Source organism: Tamandua tetradactyla, chromosome 16, assembly GCF_023851605.1.
Source record: "Tamandua tetradactyla isolate mTamTet1 chromosome 16, mTamTet1.pri, whole genome shotgun sequence".
NCBI lineage: Eukaryota > Metazoa > Chordata > Mammalia > Pilosa > Myrmecophagidae > Tamandua > Tamandua tetradactyla.
This window is the reverse complement of record NC_135342.1, coordinates 50116276-50128019: the sequence shown is the minus strand read 5'-3', so window position 1 is coordinate 50128019 and position 11744 is coordinate 50116276. Positions and strand designations below refer to the sequence as shown.

At 40.2% G+C, this 11744-nt stretch overlaps 1 protein-coding gene across 2 annotated transcripts in view; it reads left to right on the top strand.

Moving 5' to 3' along the window:
- Positions 1–7149: 7149 nt before the first annotated feature.
- Positions 7150–11744, top strand: part of AMFR (autocrine motility factor receptor) — a 67627-nt gene continuing 63032 nt past the window's right edge. Inside the window, exon 1 of one of the 2 annotated variants that reach the window (XM_077132491.1) lies at positions 7150–7565. In XM_077132491.1, coding sequence (XP_076988606.1) covers positions 7305–7565 — 261 coding nt within the window. In that variant the 5' untranslated portion in view covers positions 7150–7304. Of the gene's footprint in view, positions 7566–7780; positions 7800–11744 lie in introns of those variants that run through there. The other variant, XM_077132492.1, reaches the window with a different exon arrangement.

Here is an 11744-nt window from a genome sequence, read left to right as displayed (position 1 = left end):
AAAATCACTAGCTCTCTGGATAGTCCTTTCCCCTTAAGGATTAACAGTCCTTCCTCTCTGGTTTACATTGGCATATTTATAATTATTATTTTAATTGGCAAACTCACTGATTAGCGGAATACTGTAAGATCAGGGAAAGAAGAGATGGAGAAGAGTTGATTTACCTCCATGATTGCTTCTGGCATCCAAATGAAAAGCTACCATAACTACATTTCAGATGTATTAGCTTCTGCAGTTTGGGGAGAGAGAAGAGAAGTGGCTTTTTCTTGGTGTGCCAAGTAAGAAGTGTTTGAGTTGAAGAGTCATCTAATCTAAGGCCAGTAATATTCTCTGTTACTTAAGCTTTGACCTAGAAATTCTTCCTTGGTCACTTCTTCCCAGTTAAAGTACATGAGTCAGTCATCCATACACTGGGGCACAAGTGAGAAAAACCTTTGATTCAGGTTAGCTAGGTTAGTAACCTTGAGATGTAAGAGATCTGGTCTTGAATATAAAAATTACTAATTTTAGCTGACTTGATCATCCTTCCCGCTTCCCACATAAGGACACTTAAAACACACTGCACACAAATTTTTAAAATGGTTTTTGCACTGGACAGTTGCACTTGAATTCCAGTACTCTTGTTTTAGGTTTCTTGATGAAAATTGTACAACTAAGAACATTCAAATCTAGTATGTTACTACAGCATTGGAAGAGGATATAAGGTCACTCGGTACATTAAGCTTTTTTGAAATGTAAGTTCTTAACAGACTTCAGGAACTAATAGTCTTCAGTTGTACTTTCTAGTGATCCACATACTAAATACTGAATGGTCTTAAAATGAACTCTTGATTAACAGGCGTGTATTTGAGTGCCTACTATGTTCAAGGTGAGTTTACTGATGAGAGCCCTCTTTTGCATTAACTATATGCTATATTATTTTCCTTGAGTAATCCAAGAAGCACATATTCTTTAAAAAACTACTAAATTACACTGAAAAATGATAAGTATAGGGAAAAGCCTAAAAATTTACTCAATTGCTTTAAATACTTAAGATTGATTTGCCTCTTTAAGAAAATTGAAATTTGTCTTTCATATGTGATTTTTTGAAGAGTAGGTAACGCTTAAAATGGCATTGTAATTTTGTGTATGAATTTGTACTGTTAAGCAGTACAGATCTAGTTTTTTACTTATCATTATCTTATAACTAGATTGCATGGTTCAGTTACTATTTTGGATATTTAAGGGTTCCTTATTAAGTTAACTTTGTATGTGGTTGAAATATAACCAAATAAGTTAGTCTGCCTCTATTTTTATTAGAAATGAGAGATAGAGGTCCATCAAATTCAGCAGTCCGGCAAGCAATCTGATTAAAATTCCCTTTCTTAAATGATGTGACGTTTAGGCTTGTGACTCTTAGGCTTTCAGCTTTTTGATTGCTTTATGTTTTTAAGCACTGTGCAGTCATTTGAGGTAAAGTGCTTGGAGTAGCTTTACCACATTTAAGTTTCTTAAGCTTAATATTTTTACTAGTTCATAGCTTTGGGAACAATGTGTGCTAATCACAACGACTGCCTCAGAGCATTTGTAATTTTGTATATTTCATTGCCAAAGATGGTGTAATTTTTTACTGTAATACAGGTCAGTTTCAGTAGCATAAGATTTGATTTTTCTATTATTCTACTTGTTTTATATTGCTTACTAATTGGTTAAACAGAACTTGTTGCAGGCAGTTTGCCCTTATTTAAATATGTGATGAGGAACATACTGTAATTTGATTTGAGCCATAAAACATTTTAATATTAGCTTGTATTAATATTTATCAAGCTTGTTCTGTTCATAAAACTAGTACCGAAATAAGCTTGTTAAGCCAGTTTTGTGTTTTAGGTTGGGAAAATGCATTGATTATGCTGTTGTTTGAGAGATCAGAGCGTTTAAAAACTTGTGGTTACTGTGTTCACATAATGTGCAAGTATCATTTATAGTTTGGCTTTAAGAACTGTTCTGGTATCAAGTTTATAGAAAATCTATAAAGAAACTGAAGTTTTAGTTATATTTTTATATTTGTAAAGTGAAAGTTTGAGTAAAACAGTCACTGTTCTTATTTTATTCTATTGTCATTTCAATAAAAAAAAAAATTAAAGCAGTGTCTTTGTGATTGTCTTGGGATGGTCCTGTGTGTGTAGCTGTAATCTTACTGTGCCATTAGAAATCCCGCATGGTTCCTTTTCGTTGTTGATGTCTGGAAACCATTGGGTAACAGATAGCTTGTCATAATAATGAGATCCTTAAGGTTTGGGACATCAATGTTGCCGTCCTCTCCATACCTGCTACTGTATATTAGTGTTCTTAACCTGATTCTCAGCCTCAATTTCACCCAACATGAAGGGAACACTGGATTTGGAATCTAAAACTGGGATTTAGAAGTTGCCACACAGTTGTGCTAATTGTGTATTGTTGGTATTGTTAGGGATCAGTTTCCTGATCTACAAAGAGAATGTTGACTCAAGTTTTTTCTCAAAGTTGCCTGGAAGTCATGATGTTCTCTAACACATACTGTGCTTGATGTTTATCTACTACAGTACAATTTAAGCATCTTAAAAACAATTTACCTAAAGTGGAGGAATACGTGTGTGTAATAAAACCATATTCTTGAAGCTGAACAAAGGTTGACTGAAACCTGATGTTATTGCAAGGTTTTGCTGAAAATTTTACTACTTGTATATTTTATGGCAGGCCCTAAAAATGCATGAAAAACAAATATAAAAGAAAAACTAAAACGGAAATACATCAGTTAACTTACGTGTCTTTTCCCCTCTATGAACTTGAAGAATTGATTATTTCCTCCACTCTGCTAGATTTAACAATGGAACACATTGGTCTAGCTAATGATTCACTAAAATTCCATGAGAATACATTTAAAGCTACTGGACTAGATTCTGAAGTTTAGTTCCTAGGATTTTGAGTTTAGACAATACTACCCACTCTTTCTTATAGGATAACAGAACTCAAATGAGGTAATGAATATGATATATAAATATGAAAGAACTTAAAAATAGAGACAGCAATAATTTATATGTAGTAAATGTGAATCTTATTCCACACAAACTTGGGTTTGTCTGAAATGACTCATTTCTTTTTCTTTACATCAAACCAAATTAGAGTCCCCATCCCACAAAGATGGCAGAGAATTCAGTCTATTAGTCATTATTGAGAGTGGAGGGACTTACTCAAACAATCTAGGGGCTTGAATGGTACTCTGAAATGAAGGTGGAGTGGGAAGATGCTAGAGGTTCTTCCATCACAAACTCTTCTCCACTCACCCAGGCCGGATCAGCCACTGGAAACCTTGCTGCACTTGGGGCTCGGGACTGGGACTCAGCTGACACAGGTAGTCCTTTGGGTGTGGTCCATTCTTGTGTTCTGCTTTCTCCCCTGTTCCTCTCATGGTGTGGGATACACTTAGAAAGACCCAGAAGCATTGAGCATTGGTTGAGTGGTTTCCAGCCTTTCAAGATATCTTTGAGATAGGGATGTGTAAAACTTGGTTATGTTCTTGGAGTGGGACAGTGAAAATGTTGGTAGAACAAATAATTATCCTAGTAAAATCCTGAGAAAAACTTTTAAATTCTTTCAAAATGCAAGTAAAAATAGCCTTACATAGTTTGGTTAATTTTACCTGTTTCATAGGTTTTTCAGAAAGTTCAAGCTTCTAAATGAAATTAGACTGTAATTTTTATGTAGTCTTAGACAAAAGTAAAAAATTGATATTAAGCTCTTTACAAAATCATTCCAGAGAATAAGTTGACTAAAGCTTTTTTTTTTTTTAACACTTAGGAAGTAGTGGATATCTCAGTATAGTTCAAAGACAAGCACTTTGAAATTCAAAATATTGGAATATTATATTTTAAGGTCAATCTACTGACAGTAGCCCCTTATGATGGTGCCAGAATTTGTTTCTTTTTCAAGTTTAATGCTTAGTGTTTTGTGATTGCCTGTGTTTGGATGGAATATGGATCACCAATTAGTGTGTGGTAGTTAGAAGCTGTTATGTACCCCAGAAAAGGCCATGTTCTTTTTTTAAATTTAATTTTTTATTTTTATTAATAAAACCAATCAACATACAATATGAGCATTCTTTTTTTTATCACATAGTTGTATATTCTTCATCATGATCATTTCTTAGAACATTTGCATCAATTCAGAAAAGGAAATAAAAACAAAAAAATTCATACATACCATACCCCTTACTCCTCCCATTCATTGATCACTAGCATTTCAATCTACTAAATTTATTTTGACATTTGTTCCCCCTATTATTTATTTATTTTTAATCCATATGTTTTACTCATCTGTTCATCAGGTAGATAAAAGGAGCATCAGACAAGGTTTTCACAATCACACAGTCACATTGCAAAAGCTGTATCATTATACAATAATCTTCAAGAAACATGGCTACTGGAACACAGCTCTAAATTTTCAGGCACTTCCCTCCAAACTCTCTGTTATGCCTTAACTAAAAAGATGGTATCTATTTAATGCGTAAGAATAACCTCCAGGATAACCTCTCAACTCGGTTTGGAATTTGTCAGCCATTGACACTTTATTTTGACTCGTTACTCTCTCACCCCTTTTGGTTGTGAAGGTTTTCTCAATCCCTTGATGCTGAGTCTCAGCTCATGCTAGGATTTCTGTCCCACGTTGCCAGGAAGGTTTACACCCCTGGGAATCATGTCCCATGTAGAGAGGGAAAGGGCAGTGAAGGCCATGTTCTTTTGATCCACTCCTGTGAATGTACGTCTATTGTAGGTGGGACCTTTTGATTAGGTTATTTCAGTTGAGATGTGGCCCACCTTATTCAAGCTAGGTCTTAATCCTACTGGAGGCCTTTATAAGAGGATAAAACATACAGAAGCTAGGAGATGAAATTCAGAGCAGCTGAGTGGAAGCCACTGAAGCAATGAAACCCTGGAGAGAAGGACCAGCAGCTGTCTCCATATGCCTTGTCATAGTGGCAAAGGAGGCCTAGAGGCCAGCAGCCTGTCTTCAGAGTCCAGGTATTGTCCAGTTGATTCCTTGAGTTGGACATTTTCACAGCCTAAGAAGTGTAAATTGTAAGTTAATAAATCACCATTGTAAAACCAACCCCAAACTGTGGTTTAAGAATTATTGGGGATATTTGGGTGGGGGGTGGGGTGGGGTAGGGTAGGTGGGTAAGGGGTGAGAGCTAACACTAGGTTTCTTTTAGGGGTAATGAAAATTTCCTAAAATTGACCAGTGATGGTTGTTAGAACAGTGTGAATGGATAGACTACAAACCATTTTGTTCAGTCTAAATGGATGAGTTGTACGGTTTGTGAATTATGTCAGTAAGCCTTTTAAAAAAATGTTTGGGGCTCAAATCTTGTAATGTAACACCTCCTTAGAAAGTTAACTATCCTCATTTTTCCAAAAGAAAGCTTTCCATCATTTTATCAATAAAGTTGAAAGTTTAGCATTTTAATCAAATTACCTTGGCTATAGAATCAAAGGGAACTGAAGTCTAATAAGCATATAGACTTCATATAAGAAAGCATTGTGTGTGTAGTTGACCCCCAGTAAAGCCAAACTGTTGTTCTATGGAAGGCCCCCTTTAACTGGATGCTTCTTAAATTCCACAGTGGATGGTAACAACCTCAAGAGATCTTTTCTTATTTTCTAATTAATAGACTATTAGACTTGAGAAAGACCTTAAAGATAATTTAGTCCTTTTGTTTTGAAGGTTTGTAAGGTTGAACAAATATTTACTGAGCATCTACTATACTCAGGCACTATTTATAGGTCTTGGGGATATGTAGAATAAGACCCTAAATAACACATTTTTCTTTAGGTGACTTTTTTTACAACGCCTTTACTGAAATATAGCTCACATACCATACAATTCATCCAATTTAAAGCGTACAACTCAGTGGTTTTTAGTATATTCATAGAGTTGTGCAAATAGTACTACAATATTAGGACATTTTCATCACCCCAAAAAGCCACCTGTGCCCTTGAGCTGTCACTTTCTCCCCCACCCCTCCCCCCAAAGCCCTAAGCAACCACTACTCTACTTTCTGTCTCTATAGATCTGCCTATTCTAGACGTTTCATTTAATTAATTAAACAATATATGGTCTTTTTTTTTTTTTTTCACATGACTAGGCACTGGGAGAAGAAACAGGGCCTCCAGCATGGCAGGTGAAAACCCTGCCTGCTGAGCCACCATGGCCTGCCCATATATGGTATTTTGTGTCGCATTCTTTCACTTAGCATATTTTCAATCCATGAGGCATGTATCAAAACTTCACTCCTTTTTAAGGTGGAATAATAATCCACTGCATAGATACACTGCATTTTGTTTATCCATCAGTTGATAGACATTTGGGTAATTTCCATCTTTTGCTATTATAAACAATGCTGATATGAATATCTGTGTACAAGCGAACATATGTTTTCATTTCTCTTGGGTATAAACTTCAAAAAGTGTGGAACTGCTGGTTTAAGTGGTAACTCTATGTTTAACTATTTGAGGAACTGCCAGACTTCCAAAGTGGTAGCACCATTTTACATTCTTCCCAGCACTGTATGAGGAACACATTTTATTTCGTACCAAATTAGGTTCGTTTCAGATTCTGCTAGCGGTTATTAGTAAACAGCAGAAACACTTGAGGTAACTTTATTGGAGAGAAACTTCCATAATATTCTTGCTTTCGTGGTCAGGGCCTCTATTATTCCATAAATACCAAGGGTCCTGGGGGACACCCTGCTTTAGAGGATGGAGGAAACAAAGGGGCAAGTGTCCGGGGGGCTCCCCAGCGTCTGGCGGGCCGGCCACTGGGCCTGGGCCAAGGGCCAGGCCGCCCGTCAGCTCCGAGAGGCCTGTGTCAAGTCTCGGATTGGCCCGGAGCGTGCTCTCTCCGCTGCCGCGGCCCAAGCCGAGCCGGGGTGTAGGCGAAGGATGAAGCTTGGTGCTGAGCCGCAGGGCTTGCGACCTAGTCCTTCGCCCGCGAGGCGGCGGGGCGACGGCTGGGGGCGGGGGACGAAGGCCGCGCCCTCTCTCCCGTCCCGCCAGCGCTCCACTGGGGGCGACAGCCCGTCCGGGGCCCGCCGAGGCTCTTCCGCGCCGGCAGGGGCAGCAGCGGGAGCGGTGCGGGGCGGAGCGGCCAGGAGCTGCCCGGCCCGGCCCGGGGTGGCGGCGGCGGCGGCAACAGCGACGCCAGAACCCCGGGGCGCTGTTCTCGAGCCTCCCGCGGGGACTCGGCTGCAACGCGGGGAGGCCTGGGGTCGTGAGGCTGCCGCTGCCGCCATGCCTCTGCTCTTCCTCGAGCGCTTTCCCTGGCCAAGCCTCCGCACCTACACGGGCCTCAGCGGCCTGGCTCTGCTCGGCACCATCGTCAGCGCCTACCGCGCCCTCAGCCAGCCCGAGGCCGGGCCCGGGTCGGCCGAGTCGGCCCAGCTAACGGACCAGCTGCAGTCAAAGCTGCCCGCACCGGCCCGGCCGAGCGCTGGGGGTCCCCGGGCCCGCGACGTGGCCCAGTATTTGCTCTCAGACAGCCTGTTCGTGTGGGTGAGCGAGGCTGCCCCAGGCCCTACAGAGGAGTGGGGCGGTGAGGGTGGGTGGGGGAGTGAGCCGCCATGTCACCCATTATTCGTGGGGGGCGTGGCTGGGATAAGGGGCCTCCTTCCCCCCAGACCTCCGAGGGCAGAGGCCGTGCGGGAGGCGCCTGCGAGAGCGTCCGCGGAAGGAGAGGGTTGCGGTGTCGGGGGTGGGCTCTGGGGTGGAAAGAAGATACGGCCCGAGGTGAGGGCTTGAGGAAGCAGGTCCACGAGGCGCGAGGGGTGCGGAGAGCGGTGGGTGGGAGTGGGGGGTGAGGGAATGTGGCCAGGCCCCTAGGGAGGGGCGGGTGGGGGTGGAAAAGGTTAAGGTGCCCGGGAAGGGGTTGGGGGAGCAAAAGGTGGCCTGCGGAGTCGAGATTTTTGAGGAACCATCTGGAAGGAAATCGGAAACCTCAAAGAGCAGGTTTTTAAGGGAGTTTGGGAGCACAGAGTCAGCGAACCTGCATGCTTTATTAAGTGAAGGGAAGTTGAAATGCTTCTCTGGCTATAAAGCTTGGAAAAGTTGTTAGCGGGTTTTTAATGCAGAGGAGAGGGCAGGGATGGACATTTGCCTGTGTTTGGGCATTCCTGTTGGAAGAGAGGCCTTCTCCCACAACTTTTTTGCCATTGGTTGGTATTTGATCGTCCTCTTTGGGTGGTATGTTTAATTAAAAAACAAAACTGTGCTTTCCTGCTGCTTTTACCTGATGAGTTATGTCGGTTTTCTTTGATGTCTGAAGGCAGCAAAACATTCAATTCAGGAGTCAACTAATTTTAACTCGAGATTTCTCCTTCTAGTGATCTATTTCACAATAAGCTTCCCAGTTTGTCCTCCAGTGCAAGATAAACAACATTTACAAGTCATAAATGTTGGTTTCCTTTATTAAAACAGGTAGTTTCAGGCCGGGCAGATCAAGAGTATTTTAGATAAATAGTTTTGCTTTCTTTGGGTCTTGAATGTTTGTTACATAAATCCTGCAGCGATCAAAGAAGTTGCTGCAGGAGATAAATCTGTCACTTGGGCATTTACTGCTGCATTTTGTATCTTAGCTTCTTCTCCTGCAAGTTCCCATCTGGAATTGAGAGTAGGCTGTAAATGACTGAGAGATTAATAATTCCAAATTTATAAAATGATATACAACTCATTTGTTATAATTAATCCCACTGTGCTTCATCAGTGAGCGGTGGGATTTGAGAACTCTGTGGGCTGTGGAATACACTTCATCCGTCTGATGTAGAGTTTAGTAGAAGGCAGTGAAAGATGAAGCCCAATCCGCTTCTGCTGTGTAAAGCTGAAGTTTACAGTACCAAAGAAGGCAGAAGAGAAAGAACCCAACTCACATCTTTTGTTTAATTTCCAGTAATTTTTTTCCATTTGAATTAGCAAGTAAAAAACTTAGAGTGATATGAAGAGTAATTTAGCCAAAAGATTATAATGAAGTCTGACTAAAACTTTAAGTCAGAAGTTCAAATAAGCATCTGAAAAGGAATCACTATTGTATTTATATAACACCTGTTAGAATTAATAATATTTTCCCTTGGAAGTTTCTTCTTGCAAAACCCATGTTCAAATCTCAACGTTAATACCACTTCATAAAACTTTATATGAAGCCTGTTGATTTTTCTGTGAAAATTGTTATTTTTAAGAAGATTTCCCTTTGCAGTTTTTTTTGAGAGGTTTTACGTCATGCAATTATAATTTCTTCCTATTTATTGGTGGTGTTTTCATTTTCTCAGTTGATCATTTTATTGTTTTCATTCCCTCATTTCTCTTTTTTTTATGTACATCTTCACTTTCCTTGGTTTTTTAGAGCTAGCATGGATGTGTACATTTGTAAGTTTTTAGTTTCTGCTTTAGCAGCCAAGTAGGGATCATAAGCTCAAAATCTGTAGCCTGATAACATTAATGAATGAATAAGTGGTGGGGTCTTTGACAAAAACAGTATCCTCTTAGCCGCCTTCCTAAAGGCATTTTGGTTCAACTTTTTTCAAAAAACCCTGCCTTCTAAGACCCAGCAACATAAAACAAAAACTGATCCTTTTGCCATTTTGCAAGTCCTACCAACTATTATTTAACATGTTGGAATCTCTAAATGTATCTTTGAAGAGCTCAATTTGGGATAATATAGGTTGTAGAGTGTCTCAACAGGTTTTAGAAACAAATTCAATTCAAAACCTTTCAGAGGTACTAATTTGTGCACTCTAGGGGGTATAGTTGAAACATTTTAAGTAATAAACAAAATATGGTACAGTTTGGAGGAAAGACATTAGATTCTGCCTGGGGGAGAACTCATGGCACACGCATTTGGACCTAGCCTTAGACAACAGGAAGGATCTCAACAAGTAGAAAAGGCATTCCAGGCAAAGAAAACTGCACGTGAAGTTCAGTTTGGTGTGCAGTGCATATGCAGAGCAGTCAGTAAACTATTGAATTAAAAATCTATTGGCTTTTCTGATTGAAGAGGGAGGCTGAAAAGGTGAAGAGGAGACCTAGGGGTGGGAAAAGTGGTCTACTGTGAGGAAAAAGAATTGAGCAATCCCCCTGAAGACTTATTTCTCAGAGTGTGGACCTCTGGCATCCTGGTTCTGTCACCTGGGGCACTTTTAACATGTAGTTTCCCAAGTTCTACCTGGGAAGGTAGGAATCAATATCGGGGAGAGGGTGGAGTCTTGGACCCTTCATTTTAATTCGTGCCGGAGGTGACATTTTTGTTTGTGAAACTGGCTTATGGAGAGGATGAGGTATGGGGCTTATGTAAGTCTTTCCTGCCCTACCAAGGAGTGTGGACATTATTTTGTGGACTATGGGAAGGGCTTTAAAGGTATGTGCGTGTGGTGGTGGTGGTGGTGGGGCGCTGTCATGGGGAGCTATCATGATGAGATGGTTATTTCAAGGGATGGTTTATGGAAGCACTGTGAGAGATGGATTTATGTAGAGTAGGAAGAGGCCAGAAGATCTAGTTGCCTAAAGCCACTCTCCTCCCAGGGGGACCTCTTCAGGTAGGCATCAGGCATAGACGTTGAGACAGGTTTGAGGGGAGGCTCCAATAGCCAGGTTTGATTTGATCACTTATTTCCCATGTCTTTTTAGAACTTTCATTCTGATAAAATTTTAATTCATTGTTAGTCATGTCTGTTTCCATTGTGCAGATGTCACTTCTATTAAAGTGCCTCTTGATCCATCCCATTATTGTTTAGATGTTTTGGCTTTTCCAGTTCTTTATTCTTTTTTTTGGCATGTACAGACTCCAGGAATCGAACCTGGGTCTCTGGCTCAGCAGGTGAGAATTCTTGCCACTGAGCCACCATTGTACTGCCCTTCAGTTCTTTATTTTTACTCATTATTTTCCTGTTTCTGTTAATTATTTAATTTTTTTTTTTACCATATCTTCTAAAATTGTAAGAATAGGATGTAGTGAAATGGAGAACTAGAAATATGAAATGTGTTAAAGCTCTGATTTAGTTATATGCAGATCATATAATTTAAATTGATGTTTCAAGGGGGAATAAAATAATCAGAAAGAAAAAGGGATAAAAGTAAGCTGACCATTTAGAGGAGGAATTGACAAACCATGGTGGTTGATTTGGCCCACAGCCCTTTGGTTTTTACACTTTTTAAGAGGTTGTAAAGAATATGTGACAGAGCCTGTGCCTACAAAGCCTGAAATATTTACTATCTGATAGCCTTTTACAGGAAAAGTTGCCGACCTCTGCATTAGAGTCTCTTTTCACCTAATCATAAAACTTCAAAACTGAAAGTGCTTTGCTAGATTTGAGTCTTTATGAGTATAATATTCCAGAGAGTATTAGGGAAAAATGTCCAGAAATGTTGGGACAGCAGAAGAAAAAAAGATTAACTGCATATATGATAGAATATAAACCTGGACAAACAACTTAGAAATACAAGAAAAATATTTGGGATGGAGAGGAAGGGGACTGCTATTTGCCTGCTAAGTGTGAGCTGAGTGTTTGCATACATAATCTTATATTGTAAAAAGAGGAACACAATCATGGATGTAATAAGGAGGTGTATTTGTCTTTGTATTTTGTTGCTATTTTATCCTTGTTCCTGGTAGCCTGTAGAGGCCACAGAACACACATTGTTCTTAAAGGCAGGGACAGGCCCACAGGCCGGGGAGTACTTAGCTCT